We start from the raw sequence: 16,510 nt of genomic DNA on the forward strand, positions 1-16,510 counted from the left end.
CTATCTGTAGAAGGCTTAATTTCTGGTCTCACATTTTCTATCAATGTGACATCCTTAAAATCCCAGCCCAGGTTTAGGGAAACTTCATTTTCCAGCTGTGTAGAGACCCTCCCACTTCCCGTATCCGTATCCTCCAAGATTCTATTTCCAAAGGTTTTATTTCATGTATTGTTTGATGTTAAACTCTCCAAGGTTTTGCATCTAATGAGTGTCGGTGTGCAAGCTCTACCTATCTCATTCAAGAGAAACATGGCAGTTGAGTAAACAAAACACAGGTGAACGTCACATGCTTCCTAGGCGTGCTTAAGGAGCTCTTGTTTTGGGCTGAGAAAAAAGAAAGGGGCGCCTGCAGAAGTGAGAGGTACCCCATGCTCCCTGACACACACTCAGGGTGCTTCCTGTTTGATGACACTCTTCCATACCAACATGGTGGTCCAAAATGGAATCTCTTTAATTTTTCATCACACTTCTAAAAGATACAGAGGAGATATGAATTAACTGACTTTAAGTCAATGTTAGAGACATGAGGAGAAAAAGTTAACACAAAGAAATACAACACACGAAAGAAAATATGCAATGTTTTATAAGCTGCACACAGTTCAACAAAAAAGGTGGGGACACAGATTTGACACAGATTATTAAAAATATTTATTACAAGCAGATTCCTTTTCCCATATTCAAAAGAAAAACATATGACTGGAAATACTGAGATGGCAACTGGTTAAACCAATTCCCAGTCCTTATCAAGTTAGCAATCAATAAAGGAAAAGATATTTTGGAACTTAAAATTAGGGAAGCCTATACACAATTTAGATGCGGGGGGAAGAGAAAAACAAAAAAACCAAAATAAAGTCATATCGTTTACATTTTACAGCCTTTAATTAAGCACATAAAACTGTACTATTTAATATATTTCTCCATGAACTTTTTGTGAAATTCAGATCGCAGCGTATCATTTACAAATCTTTTGTCTTTCTTCTGATCATCTACACCTTTTGCACAGTTCTTGAAAACAACATCATCATCCCACCTGAAAGAAAAAAAGAAAATAGAACAATCTTATAATGCCTGTATCAACAGACAAGAACACCCTGTGAACTGTAAAGCTTATTCATCACCCAAAAAGATGCTCAACCTGTACATCATTCAATGTAGCAATTACACCCAAAAGAATAAAGTAATTCTTAATAGGCTGTTAGCTTGCTTTTTTATAATAGGAAGGGTAATCCTTATTTAGAACATACAAAACATTCTTATTATTTCTCCAGTATAAGAAACTTTGAGTTAAAAAGCAGAAATTACATAAATATTTAATGTTTTCAGGTCTAAAACAAAGAGGCAGTACCTGGTTCTACCCTGATTAGTATGGACAGCTCTAGATGATAGCTGGATGATTTACTATAGTTAGATTATGTGGTTTTAAGGATTTTATACATACTCTTTTATCAGTTAACATTTAGTAATCATTCACTGTAGTATTTACAATTTAGGGCAAAAGAAGAAACTATTGGGGTAAAACAATTAAGGCTCATATATTGGCTCTCATCTACATTAAACACAAAGCAAGAGCAGCTGAAGAGCTTAGGGCAGGAATCTCTAGTTCGTTTCTCCTGGTTGGATTTCATAATGTGTAAGCTTAAAAAAAAAAACAAAAAACCACCCATGGATGGGCTACAAAATACATGTTTTATAGAAAATAAAGATTATGATTTCAAAGTATCATCTAGCATATAAAACACAAACTCATATATGTAATACATAAACTCTCACAAACATATATAAAATGAAAGCCTATATAATGTGTGTGTTTGCCTGTGGACGTATGCACTCTAGAAGAAACTGCACATCGAAAATAAGCAAAGAACGTGGGCATCTTTGAAAACAGTGTTTTAAGTCATCACTGGTGCAGCGCAGAGAAATGTGAAAAGCTGAGCAGAGCTAGGTCAAATGTGATCTGCACATTAAGACAACATGTTTCAGTCTCCAAACGATTTTATCTGCATCCAAACAAGGCAGAACTATATAGCTTAATACAAATATAAATCAATGTAGTTTTTTCTCTACCTACTCTCTCCTCAACTCACTCCCCACAGGCTTTGACCCTCCCTCTCAACACCAGCACTGCTCTCCCAGGGCCCTAACTCCAACCGCCACTTTGCAGTACCCACTTCACTTGGCCTGTCAGCAATATCTGACCTAGATAAATACTGCCCTCCTCTTGAAACTGTCTGTGTGGCTCCAAGACACCTACCAGCCTCTTTCGGTTCATTTCTTCCCCACTGGCTGCTCCTTCTCAGCCTAGTTTTTTTCATTCATAATTCATATAATCAATATTTACTGAGCCCCTAGTATGTACCAGGTACTATTCCAGGTAGGGACAGCTAATCATCTACCCGACCTCGAAATATTACCCCAAGCTCAGTCCTCTGGCCTCCTCTCTGGCTATACTCATTCACTAAGTAACCTCATCTAGTCTTCATGGCTTCAGGAAACTTCTGTAAGTTGACAGCTCCCAAATTCACGATCTCTAGCCTGGGCTAACTCCAGAACTGTGTATCAAGCTACCTACTCAACATTTCCACACAGACATATATATCATCCCAAAGTTACCATGTCTTAAATCGGTCCCTCCGCCTCCCCACCTCAGTTCACATTCTTCCCCATCTCTATCCTTTCAATAGCTCGGGTCAAATACCTTGGAGTCTAGTCTCTAATAAAATGTCACCTTTCTTGCAAATCCTCCCTTGCCTATGCAATTGCCATTGTAAAGACTTGTTTTTGTTTTTTACTATGAATGAGTCAGGAAGCCACTGGATGGTTTAGAACAGGATTGAGATCTTTTTTTTATACTGTTTCAGTAGAAATACCAGGTCTAACATGCACAAAGCCAAGGAAACCAACGATGCCGAATACTGAATTTATATTGCACTGTCCTTTGAACACTCAGCAGGAACAAACCGCTGAATGCAGATACCATGCAGTGCAAGAGATCTTTTATTTTAAAAGGACCATGATGCTGCTATGTTAAGGAAAAAAACCTGGGGGTAGGGATGGAGAGGGTGGTGAGCATGCAAGCAGACCAGTTAGGGGGACTGCATCACTCCGGATGGAGATGGCAGCAGTGGAGGTGGTGAGAAATAATAGATATGGTTTAAATGTTAAGCCTACAGCAGGGTTTCTCGATCACGCGCACACACACACACACACACACACACACACACACACACACACAGAGACTGTTGTCCTTAGGAAGGCCGCTTGCAAGGTTGGTCCCTGGCTGGCATTTGGAAACTTGGATTGCAGGAATCTTCTCACTGTCACTGTGTCTAGACTGTCTGTACAAATATGTGGTTTATGAACACCTGCTTTCTTTCCGGGACTCTCAATTTTGGTATGTACTAGGCAGAGGTTGCCTATATGAGCAGCCAATAAAAACCCTGGGAGTCTCTAATGGGTCTTCCTGGGCAGCAACACTGCACAAATGTTGCTGCATTTTCATTACTAGGGTAAAGAATGTGCTCTGTGTGACCCCTCATAGGAGGGACACAGCATAAGGAAGCACACACACTTCCTTCAGTGCCTTTTCCCTTTATGATCTGGCTGTGTATCTTCACTAAGTTAGTCATGAGAACAGCTACATGCTGAGCCCCCTGAGACCTTCTAGTCTCTGAATGTGAAGGATGGTTTTGGGGACCCTTGACACATATAACTACAATGTAAGCTTTGTAGGGTCAAGGGCTCAGTGCACTGCTCTGTCTCTAGTACTTAGAACAATCTCTGGTACACAGCTGGTTACTGTAAATATATACTGAAAATAAGTTTATTTTCTTTCATTCTCCTTCCATTATTCCAAAATGTGATGGAGAAAAATATCAGTGGAAAGTGGGTATTAGAAGCTTTACATAATATAGTTTGCTATAAAACTCATAATGAGTGTGTGTGTGTGTGTGTGTGTGTGTGTGTGTCTGTGTGTCTGTGTGTGTACATATCTCTCCAACCCATTATTGTACAGTACCTTCTTTTAACTTTGAAGTTGGCCTGAGGTTGGGATGGGCCAGTGAGATTAAGGAGAGGGTTTCCACTCAGAATGTTTTCCATACGAATCCTTTCTTCTTCAGCCTTTTGTTCTTGTTCCTGCCAACAAGAGGGGAAGATTCATATTTACTTATATTACTTCTGGCATCAATCCTATAATATAACTCATATTTTAAAAGGCTGTTAAGATTTTAAGAGGGAGATTGGGATAAGCATCAAGGTAGTATTGCTTTTTCTTTGTTTTTAAGACATACCAGAAAAGTCTCACTTATCAAAATAAAATAATTGGGCATTTTCATTATAACCATTTCATGCTTGCCATCATACATTCATTAGTCTCTTTCTGACTTTGACATTCTTGACTTGCATATTTAAATCTATTTTCTTTCTTGAAGTACATACAAAATTACATAACTGTTTAAGAGAGTACATCTATAAATATTCTAATAATTTAATAAGATATTAACATCAAAAAAAACATTTAGCAAAGGAATTATCTCAATTTTTAAGGAAGGGTTATATATAACTGTGATTAAAAATAATTTTATTTTGAATTACTAACAATGTAAACTCGCATCTCTAGGACTGGTGACAAGTTATTATTAACCAAGAATTATGTCATAAAATAAGATAAACCATCGTGTAAAAACTTATATTCAGTAAACATGCATTTCTACTAATTTACCTGAGGTTTACCCATTTTATTCTTATGATTTATTGTTAATGACTTTCTATTTTTATCTGTCTCATCTGTTATCAGTTACATGCTTGTCTTTCTTCACTTTTATTTTAGCATTAACCTCTTTAAACTCAAATCACCCTCATCCTTCTTAGAATTAGAAATATAAAATGTCTAAAATCCTTAGCCATAACTTCTAGATCTACCTGATTCCATGCTATCTTAAACCAAAGACAGATCCCACTTTGCTGTGTTTTGGGGGTGACAGAATTGATGACTTAATATACCAAGGGAAAAAGGACTTTCTGGAAGTCTATTTATAATGAACCTGTGTTAGACCACTTGGAAAAATAACCTGATTTTCTATACAGGTTAAAGATACTTCATTTTAATAATCAAGTGTGAACAACTGGTTTCATTTTTATGAGGCCAAATAATTGGGAGGTGAGAAGATGCAATTTTCAGGGAAATTAACAGGAAAATTCCTTTAAGTCATTTTCAGACTTTAAGCAAGCAAAAGTGAGGAGCATCCATCATAGATTAAGAACAGATAGCTTTCTAAAAATAATATACTTATTTTTAACAAATTATATTGATGCTAAAAGTAAAAAGACATATCTCTGAGATGCTAGACAAACAGGAGCTCAAGCATACAATGTATCCAAATTTATAATATAACAACATATGTGATGTAATAAGGTCCTGATCATTTTATGTTCAGAATATTATTTCCTTTAGAGTTACTGGTTGATTGTCATACATGGCACTGGGGAAAAAAGGTGCCAACTCTTTCCATACTCAAGTACCAGGTACACTGTTTCACGACTATAGGTATAAAGGATGGACAGTCTGTGGTTTGGTCAAATCTGAACCATCTTGTTTTGTAAGTAAAATTTTACTGGAACACAGTCACAGCCATTTATTTATGCACTGCCTATGGCTGCTTGTATCACAATTAGCTGAGTTGAATAGTTGTGACGGAGGCTGTATGGCCTGCAAGCCTAAAATATTAACTATCTGGCTCTTTACAGAAAGTTTCCCAGCCCTTGACACAGGCTGACTGGTTTGAAAACATTTTGGAACATCTCAAAAACCAGCCATTAGAAAGCCAGACAGGGAAATGGGGGACAAATGGAATAAAACTGTCATTCAACTCCAAAAAAAAACACCAACACATTTTGTACAAAGAAATCAGACGAACCTTGCAAAATTGCCAAGATCTTCTGTCTAAAATGTTTATGCTCCTTAAAGGTCAACCAAATGCATTTAAATGTCTCTTTGCATATCCACAGCTATTTGGAGGCCAAAAGAATTTGGAACAGAACAACTGCCCTCTTGTGGTGTGCCAGTGTAGGAATGGTCTTATAATTCTACAGGAGTTATGCTATCGTATGCCAAATTCTGACAGGAATTGTATTTTTAAATATTTTTCTTCTTCAAATCTGAATTCTAGCAGTCTTCAAAGCCTCTCCCAAAATCTTCCTCTCTTCTGAATTCTTCCCTGACCCTTCTGATCCATTTGAACTCTACCTCCCTAGGTTCTAAGCATTAACCTACATCAGTCTTTTCCCCAAGTCTCTTTCCTTTTTTTAAATAGAGCAATTCTTGGTTCAAATGAAATCTTACACAGAAGCCCATTAAAAAAGCTGCTCTTTTCTGGTTGAAAGTGGAGGCAGGGACTTCCCTAGCGGTCCAGTGGTTACGAATCTGCACTGCCACTACAGGGGACATGGGCTCGATCCCTGATCGGGGAACTAAGATCCCGCATGCTGTGCAGTGTGGCCAGGGGAGAAAAAAAAAAAAGTGGAGGCAGATATATCTACTTGAGTGTCTCACAATATATCAAGTTCAGTATGTGCCAAACAGAACTCATTATTTTTCTCTCCACTGAAACATGCCCATCCTTCGGCTTTCCCTGATTAGTGTATAGCACCAACATCAACCCAGAAACTGCCACAGCTAATCAGTCGCTTTCTCTGGTCAATTTTATCTCCTTGATAGCTCTATCAGGATCTGTTTACTTCTCTCAAATCCAACTCCTATCATGCAAGATTCTCATAACTGCATGTGAGGATTATTGGAACAGCCCCCTACTCAGTTCTTTCCTCTATCCTCCACACCTCAGCCAGAGTAATCTTTCTAAAATGCATACCCAACCTTACCATCTCCAGCTGAAATCGAGTAGCTCCACAGGTCCTTTGGAAGAGAGCTCAAACGCCTTTAGCACTGGTCTACAAATCTCTAGTGCTCTGACTTGCTCTTGCCTCCCAAGTTTTGTCTCTTACTGTTACTATTATGGGTAATTCACTCAAAGTTTAAAGGTACCGACTATGGATCCTATTTAATTCGTCTGTCTTTGAGTTAGACATTCTTTCCTTCCACTGTGTAAATGTAGAGACTGTGGGGACTCAGAGAAGCTAGGTTATATAAAATTTCTTGACAGATGGCCTCAGCAAGTGCCTGGAAAGAAGGCTGGGTCAGAAGACAAGGAGAGAGATAAAGACGGCTTCACTATACCTGTGGGTTCTTTGTAGGCTATGACTACATCTTAATCGTCTTTGATTCTTCTGACACTTAACAGACACTGACTATATGTCTATTGAACAAATAACTGAACGAAGAGCATTTTGATGAGTATGTCTGAACTATTTGGAAAGAATTTCTAACATAACCAGGAGACTTAGGATGGCATAGGAATCACCAGATTTATAGACCTACAGGTCCTATAATATCGAGACATGGTAAGGATGATTTCTAATATAAAGTGATATTACTTGATTTAAAGAACACTTCTACTTTAGTTTATGTGAGAAGATGTAAATATTTAACATGCTGGTTTTACCTTCCTGGCCTGCTCTTCAGCTCTTTCTTTTTTAATTTTTTCCAGCTCCGCAAGAAGAGCTGCAGTATCATCATCATCACTCTCCTCTTCAAAATCTTCATCTTCATCTTCCTCCTAAAAAAGAATGGTGATGGCCCAGGAGATGGGAGACAAAATAGATTATTCATTTTTTTCCATAAAAGTGGCACTCATCAAATCTTTGGAGCAGGATTAATTTTCCTAGAGGGAAAGATAAATGTACCTAAATACGGTTAAAATTAGCAACAACCAAAAAGTTAAATAAAATCCCACAAAAAAGCTTACAGTTACTTACTAAAATGTCAACCTCTGATGTATTTTAGACATTATAACAGCAAAGAGTATAATGAAGGACCTTTCAAATTTACATAGTCAAATGGCAATTTACATATGAAAATATTTCTAAAACCAGAAAAGGAACACTTTATACTAAGTGTTACAAAGTAACAAAGTATGATACACACTACATACTTTGACCCTGGGAGTCAAAATAATTTTACATAGCTCAAAACAACTAGGAATTAAAGACAGTCAAAGGTACAGAAAAGGCTGCTAAATTCTCACAAAAAAATAGTTTCAAATGAGTAATCATTATATCTCACTTAAAATTGAGTTCCTTATATTGAATTACTGAGTTAATTTTTAATTTAGTCTGTCAACTCTAGAATTACTAATATATATGCTTATTAGATGCTACGCTTGAAAAGTCACTCAGATTTTTCCTCTGTATGTAGAAAGCTGCAAATTAATTACAGACTGTGCAGTCCCACTAAATTTTAATGTTAATTAAAGTGCCAATCCTTAAAAACCTTCCACTTAGATCACATTCCTCCCTAAGCACAGAGGGAGCCATTAAGTGCATTGAATATCTGGAAGGGGCATCATTGGTAGCAAGTATGGAAAGGCCCCTACATTCACTGCAGGGGATGCTATCAATAAAGAGCCCAGTCTGAAGAGTGCCCTCTGAAGGGGAATAACTAGTCCAATTTCCATGGTTTAATACCAGGAATTATTTTTTAGGGAAGCATATCTTTTAATAGATCTCTTCCTTCTCTGGCTCTCCAGAGATCAAACCTGAAGTTTGATTAACCACAAGATAATGCTTTTTGTTTTAAAATAAACTATAGAGTTTAGCATTGAAGTCAGAGCTATAATTGAATAATAGTAAGTAAAAATAAATACAAATCGCTTCTTAAAGCCAAAAGAATAGATAAAAAGGTATTTCAGAAAAATGGTAAGTAAATGACTACATGGAGATGAGAGGAGGAAGTAAAACATACATCTGTTAGAGGGTCGTCTGCGTCGAGGTTGGCAGCGGGAATCTGGTCCAACCGAGGCTTCTTTGACACTGAAGAGGAGGTTGTATGTTCTGGGGGAAAACAAACATTATCTAGCTTACTGAATCAAATCCTGCATTTCTTATAACATTTTAGGGACCTGTGGGCAAGAAGAGCTTAGGTCTTAAGCATGACAGTAGGGGTTATAACCACAGTGCCTGGCAAATAAGCCCTTGGCAGATATCTATTGAATGAATTAATAAAAGTATTGACTTTAATATGGGAACTGTAGCCTCTCTCAGGAAATTTAGGAAATAGTTTACATACGCTAGAAATAAAAATGGAAGAATTTCATAGACAGAAACCATGGGGCCTCAAAAAGTCTGGCTGTGTAAGCAGTTAAAAACTCCTTGATCTGAACTGAAACAATGGTTGCTAAATATCCCCAGATCACCTAGTTCTTTCTAACACAGAAACATAAAAAGATGGAACTGGAATCAACTTCATTATCATCTCTAATCCAATCAAATCTTTCAAGAAACTGTTATAGCTCACACCCATATTTAAAAGCAAACAAACAAAAATAGTAATCCATTCCAATTACCACATGAAAGAAAAACTACTGTCAACATAACGTTATGAGAGAAACGTCTCGGGTAGTGTTGGCACCTCGGGTTGGCCGGTCTCTGTTTTTTTCTCTTGCAGCAGCTCTCTCTCTCTCTTCCAACTCTCTCCTGAAGTCACGGTTCCGAACTTCTTCAGGGGCATCCTGAGTGGTCTGTCTAAAGTAGAAACAAAACAGGGCAGAAATACTTCTAAAAAACACATGGCTGTAGTAATGGAAGACAATTCACAAAAAGCAACTTTGTCCTGAGTCCCTGAAGCATAAAGTCCCATTGGGGGAAATGGACAAGATCACCCTAATCTGAAGGTTACTAATAGGCATCCTGTGAGGTATCCAATATTTCAAGAAACTCAAACTAAATCACATACTTTCTTATAATAAGGCTGCAGGCTGATCAAAATGTCTTTACTTTTGGTTGGTATGTTAATTCACAGCTTGTTAGAGTAACACTTTTAATCTCATATTGATTAGTACTGACAGAGCCTGGTGCCTCTGAAGTAATGTATTAGTTACTGTTCCATCTACATATGGAAATTCCTTGTTAATTGGAATTTCTGCTTAAGGAATATCTAGTAGCATTTTACAATCATAGAGCATAATTTTAGTGTCAGAAACACTATTGCATTCTACTCCTATGAAAATAGGTAAGTAATAATAACCCACACATGGTACTATCTCATGACCATGTCATTCAACAGATTTGGTCTTGCTTTGTGAAACAAGAAAAACAGAAAAGGCTTCATTACCTATATTTTATCTTTGTATGAGAGGGTAGGTCTCTGCTTGAATATTGCTTTGAGAGTTGGCTCAAATCACCTTCTCCTTTTCCTCTCCCCCCTCTTGCAGGTTCAAAAGTTGGCCTAGCTGCTGTTGTCATCTTCTATGCTTTGAAGAAAAACAGTGTCAAGTTATTTCCAATATGATGAACTCTCATTTTATAAAGTATTAATCAATATCCCTCCTTGTGAAACAATTTCCCTAACTTATTCCCCAAAACTAATAAAATAACCTCAAAAGCTCTGAACAAAACAAATAATGAGGCTCAGGGTGTACAAGGAACATGACAGATATTTAGTCTGTCATGAAGATACGAGTTTGTGTTCCTGTTCTCCTTCTGGCTCTGTGACCTCCGGCAAACCACCAAGCTTAAGTTTCTGTCATCTGTGGAATGGGGATACTCCTAATGGGATTATTAAGAAATGATGAGACTTGACATGTCAACACCCTCGTAAAATACAGTACTGCCATGTCCGGGTTTTAAAAAATCTCAGCTCAACCTTAGTCCACCAGACTCCTTAAGGTTCCCATTTTATCTAAATCTCACACAGCAGAAAATAGGATAGTAACTACAAAAACAAAAAAGATATATAAAAAAATCACTGACAAAGCTACCGAGTGTCCTGGAAAAAAAGCTAGACTTTGATGACAGTTAGAGGCAAAGTTCTTCAACAACCTTTTGTTGATCCAATTTTCTCCAGCAGCCAACGTAACACAAATCAGATCTTTTGCAAATTACAATTTAAGAAATGCTCAAAACACAGGAACCTACCCTCAAAGGTTATGCTACTTTTGCTATTGAGCAACTAAAGGATACTGCATAGCAGATGTGGCTACTAAACATCCTCAAGCGTCGGAAAAGCAAGTGTCGGGGAAACTGGGGGAAATGGTACACTTCTCTCGATTTTCAAAAAAACGGGAGAGCGATGTACCCAGAGAGGGAGAAACAGGGTTGCCGGCCTCTGGGGGCGCCGCCGCCCCCCACATCCCCCCGGGTTATCATTACCAGCGTCTCTGGGGGGTTCACCTTCGGGCTGTCACCGGGAACCCGCTGACCCTTCACCCCTGCCCCATTCGGCGAGGGGTGGGGGCGCCCGGACCCTGCTTAACGCTGTCTGCACAGTCATCTTCACGCTGCGCTCTCCGCTGCCAGCCCGGGACTGGGGACGTTCCTGACAAGCGCTGAGCTCCACCACCCACCCGCCGCTCCAGGGCCTCCTCTGCCCGCGCTCGCTTCTCCGCCTCCGTCCCCAATCGCCCTTTCCCGCCCCACTCACAGTCTGCTTTCCTGCTGCCGCTCACTCTGGCCGAGCTCCGATGCAGTTGCCTCAGGAGATCATACAGACGCCATTTTAAATCTTGGCTCCCAGAAACCTCTGCGCCCAGGGCTAAAGCCCAAGACCCGGAAGCAAACCCCAAGCTCTTTAGCCGCCTTTCAGAGGCGGAGGCGGGGACCAATCAGCGGAGGCCAAGGTGGAAGTCGGCGTGACGACAGCAAGGGGCGGGGCTGAAACTGCCCAGGGGGCGGGCATTTGAAATCAGTGCTTAAGAGTAGACCCTAAGCATCGTTTTATACCTTCAAGAGCCAATTACTTAATGTCTCTTCCGTCTTTTACTTTCCCGACCCCCTCCCAGACTCCTTCATTCCGGTACTGCGTGGACGGAAAGCCCCGGGTAGCAGACACCACGTCCCCGGCTAGCGAGAGAGAGCGTAGAAAAGGATTACACCAAACTGTTTAAATCCAACGGCACCAGCTCCTTTCTCCTGAGCTAGACCCAACAACCCTAGAGAGTTGGGCTACGGAAAGACTAGTGTTTTCATTTAATTGGATATGAAGAAAGAACAAATATGTACGGGGCAACCACGATCTTTATAAAGGTACCATTCCTGCAAAAATATTAGTCTTCAAAGCAAAGGTTGTATTCGTATTGTTTGTTAAAATTTTTATTTTTTAAAAAGCCTGAGTTCTAGTGGGAGGGAAGGTGCCACTATTAGAGCTTCCTTATGTATTAACCGACATGGAACTTTTAAAACGGTGGGCCCAACTGCCAGGAGCACTAGATGCAGTTATTAATGTAAGATGGCTACTCAGGTGTTAGGTGAAGTTTTAATAAGGCAGCGAACAGGAAAATGAGAAATCACCAATCGTCCTTACTCTTTCCCCGTAAAAAACCACTCTGGGAGCAGGGATCTTGTTTGCTTAGTTCATCTTGGTATCTGATCACATAGTCCTTGGCCACAGTAGATGCTCAATAAATATTTGTTGAACAAATGAAAATTCAACTCCCCCAACTTGGTTTCAAATGTAAAAAGCTCATAAAATTGAACATAGAAAAGCTTTTTACCCCTAGAACTCTTTCTTTGAACTTTACATGAAACAAAACAATAGAAAAAGTCCCTTCCCCCATAAAGTTCAAGATACAAATCTTGATTTTTCTTAGCGAAGCTATTACTCCCTTAGTCTTACACATCTCAGTAAAGGACACTACCATCATACTAGTTACTCAAACCAAAATCCCAGGGCTCCTACTTAAGTTCCTTTTCCTTCATTTTTCTCATCCAGTTTATTTGCAAGTCTTGCCAATTCTACTTTCAACATACACCCTAAATTTCATTCCACTACCCAAGTCCAGGCCACCATCATTTTCCGCCTGGATTGCAATTGCCCCCTAATGATCTTCCAGCTTCCACTTTTCTCCCACAGTCAGTTTTGCCTGTAACAATGAGAGTGATCTTTTAAAATTGTGAATCAGGTAGTGTTACACTCCTGCATAAAAATCCACTGCACTTAGAATAAAAGTCAAATTTCTTAATGTGACCTGATGTTTCTTAGGGTGTGGTTCCTACCGATCTCTCTGGCTTCACTTCTAATCAATCACTTTCCTACACAATAAGCTCTAGCCACAGCCAGCCCTGCATTTATGTTTCACAAGCAAGATTCCTTTGCACTAGCTTATCTCTGCTGTCTGTGCCCCAACATAGCTGTATTATCATTCTTCAAGTCTCAGCTCAAATAATCACCTCCTCAGTTTTTCCCTGACATCTACATTTGCACCCCTGTCCCTCCAACACACAAATACCATCACATCACCCTGTTTTATTTTTTCAAAGTACTAAACACTACTGAATTTATTCTGTTCATTGTTTATTGCCTTGTTTCTTGTCTGACAGGCAGCATAGCAAAGTCATTAAGAGAAGGGGATCTGTAGCCTGACTGTTTTGGTTCTAAATTCCAGATCTGCCCTTTCCTAACTGTATCCTCAGGCAAGTTATTTTCCCTTTCTGTGCCCTCAGTTTCCTCATGTATTAAATGGAGATAATTTCTAGACACTACCACATAGTGTTATTATAAGGATTAAGCGAATTAATACTTGTGCTTAAAACTGTCTCAGCAAACAGTATTTGCTAAACAAATGTTAGTTATTATTATTATTAATATTATTTTTATTATTATTGTCTATCTTCCTGTATTAGAACATAAGTTCCAGGAAAGCAGGAACCTTGTCTCTCTTGTTCACTGGTGTATCCTCTGCATATAGAACAGTGCCTGGCACATAATAGGTACTGAGTAAGTATTTGCTGAATGAATGAATGAGTGATTGATGCACTGTGAAGTAGAGGAATGACATAACAATGGCAAGGAGGTGACACAAATATAGAAAATACCCCTGGTATTTATGTTCCAACTGCCCTTATCAGCCCTGAGTCAATCACCTGGATTCATCTACCTCCCATTTAACCACCTTATCTTTTGGTCACCAACCATGATTAAATAATCATCCCTGTGATTTCATTAACACCAACGTATAGTATAATCAGTCCAAAAAGCTTTGGCTTAAATGGTCTGAAAGTATTAATAAGAAAAAGAAATTTAAAAGCGTACTTAAATGATTTTAAAGTACTAGTAAAAAACCAAAACTCTATAAAGTTTTTTACTTAAATGACTTGCAAGTATTAGAAGAAGAAAATAAAAGTAAGTAAAAAACTTAATTCACCCTCTCAGCTGACAAAAAGCATATATAACCTCCCAAGAATCCTCATAAACCCATTACCACAAAAATCTAGTTGGGCCCTTAATGCTGCCTGCAAAACTTCTCATACTCTCCTAATTGTTTATTTTCCCACTCTGCAATATTATGATTTCCCACATTCCCCTCTTTCTTCAAATCTACACACCTCTTTCACCATCCTTTCCCTCATTTCCTTTCTCAGGAATGGGTGATCTGACTTCTCTGAGAAAATAGAAGCTCTTTTTCTCGGAGGATTCCTCATCTCCCCGCAAGCAGGTCTACCGAGCTGCCTTTGACTATTTCCTTACATTCAGCTTTCATGTGCTGGTAGAGATGAGGTGACCCTAACCTTCTCCCTGTGTTCTGGGTCCAAATCCCTCCAGCCTTCTTAGTAATTGGCATCCTGCTATATTTTCTGTCTCTCATAATCTATGAATCCATACCTTTCAGATGATTCTTATCAGCTTTTGGATATGTTGTAGTATGCTTTAACCTTAAAAAATGCTTCTTCATTTTAATATGGCAACGGTCATATTAATTCAATGTGAAAAGGACTTTTCATATCATAACTGTGATTACAAAACTGACTATTCTTATGTCAGGATATAACGTAGGAATTCCAGCTTCAAAGTTTAAACAAACACTGCAGCCAGTTGAATTAAACACCCGAAAGGGAAGAAAGAAATCATAAAAACCTAGAAAGAAAATTTAAGAGGCTATTTGTACTACTTGGGGTCTGTAAAGGCCTTTTGATCAAGGCAGAGCACCTAAGAGCTGTAAAAGAAATAATTTAAAAAATTCATCTATATAAAAATTTAATTTTATGGCAGAAAATGCCCAAAATGAGGTCAAAAAATAAATGCTAGATTAACAGGTAAATCCTGTAATGCCTATAGCATATAAAATATTACTACTGCTAGTACTACTACTACTAATATGCATAATATAAAAAATACAACAACCCAATAAAAAAATGGACAAAGAGTATAAACAGGCCATTCAGAAGAAGCAATTCCAAGTAGATAATCAACATGAATGACACACAACCTCTCTATTAGGAAAATGAAAGTAAACTAACAATAGATCATCACATTACAGCATCAGATTGGCAGCAGTTTTTGAAAGTTAATAATACAGCTGGATGGGATAGGGAAAAAGGGGATCCAATCAGACAGCGAGGAGGCATTGGCTCCCATTTCCCTCACAATAAAAATTAAAGGTGCTCACATGACCCATCATAAGGCTCCCCCCTACTTAGTTGACCTTCTGTCTTGCTCATACCTGTCTAGGCTACAAGCCTTCCTGGTGTTGTTTGAGCATAACACCTGCCTTAGGGCCCTTACACTAGCTATCTCCTTGGTCGAGAACACTCTTACCTGTCTTCAAGTCTTTGGTCAAGTGAGGTCAGCTAACCATGACAGCCCTAATTAAAGTTGCAACCATGTTCCCACTTTGTCCTCCAAATCTTGCACACCTTATATCCCTTATCCTGCTCAACTTTTTTACGTAGCACTTATCATCATCCATGATCCTATATAATTTAGTTATGTTTATTATTTCTTTATCTATCCCATGCAGAATATAAATTCTAAAAGGACAGGAATCTGTTTTGCCTGGTGAGGTAGGCCAAGCATCTAAAACAGTGCTTGGTACCAATAGGTGCCCATAAATGTGTTCCAAATGAGTGGATAAATGAATGAATGAATGAATGAGTGAGTGAGTGAGTGAATGAGTTTTAACAGGAAAAAAAAAATCACATTTGGATGTAAAAAGTTATTGCCTTGGGCTTCCCTGGTGGCGCAGTGGTTGAGAGTCCGCCTGCCGATGCAGGGGACACGGGTTCGTGCCCTGGTCCGGGAAGATCCCACATGCTGCGGAGCGGCTGGGCCCGTGAGCCATGGCCGCTGAGCCTGCGCGTCCGGAGCCTGTGCTCCGAAAGGGGAAAGGCAAAAAAAGAGAGAGGCCTCCATCCCCCAAAAAAAAAAAAAAAAAAAAAAAAAGAGTTATTGCCTTAATCTCTTTTATATTTTAAAGGAGAAAAAAAGTCATTTTCATTCTGCTAGTCTGAAATCCAGATTCGAAATGAAGATACGCGAAGACGCAGAAAGATGATTTCTTTTCAGGAAAATGAAAAATCATGTGATTATCAGGCTCTATATGTGTTATCAAAATTCTAATTCAATCAGCCCACCCCTAATCCAAGCTCAGCTCTAATTCAATCAAACCTCCCTCCTTTTCCAATTGAA

The 16,510-nt window shown here is 38.8% G+C and overlaps 1 protein-coding gene and 1 non-coding gene across 3 annotated transcripts; both read right to left on the bottom strand.

Annotated features, from left to right (window-relative positions):
• Positions 1 to 565: 565 nt before the first annotated feature.
• Positions 566 to 11,656, bottom strand: CWC15 (CWC15 spliceosome associated protein). 2 transcript variants are annotated; one of them, XM_027087748.1, is made up of 7 exons: positions 11,531 to 11,656; positions 10,223 to 10,356; positions 9,521 to 9,633; positions 8,855 to 8,943; positions 7,557 to 7,670; positions 4,016 to 4,134; positions 566 to 1,030 (listed from the first exon to the last, which is right to left on the bottom strand). In XM_027087748.1, the coding sequence occupies exons 2-7, from the start codon at positions 10,351 to 10,353 to the stop codon at positions 901 to 903; spliced, it is 696 nt and encodes a 231-aa protein (XP_026943549.1). In that variant the 5' UTR covers positions 10,354 to 10,356; positions 11,531 to 11,656; the 3' UTR covers positions 566 to 900. The 2 variants fall into 2 exon arrangements, with proteins under 2 accessions (XP_026943549.1, XP_026943548.1); XM_027087747.1 differs by having other exon boundaries at positions 10,223 to 10,361.
• LOC113610047 (small nucleolar RNA SNORA8) lies at positions 2,848 to 2,985 on the bottom strand. The gene has a single exon (XR_003428916.1). It is a non-coding gene; the product is annotated as a small nucleolar RNA SNORA8 (small nucleolar RNA).
• Positions 11,657 to 16,510: the final 4,854 nt, after the last annotated feature.

Source organism: Aethalodelphis obliquidens, unplaced genomic scaffold, assembly GCF_003676395.1.
Source record: "Aethalodelphis obliquidens isolate GAN/ISIS:26980383/991018 unplaced genomic scaffold, ASM367639v1 scaffold60, whole genome shotgun sequence".
In the NCBI taxonomy this organism is placed as follows: domain Eukaryota; kingdom Metazoa; phylum Chordata; class Mammalia; order Artiodactyla; family Delphinidae; genus Aethalodelphis; species Aethalodelphis obliquidens.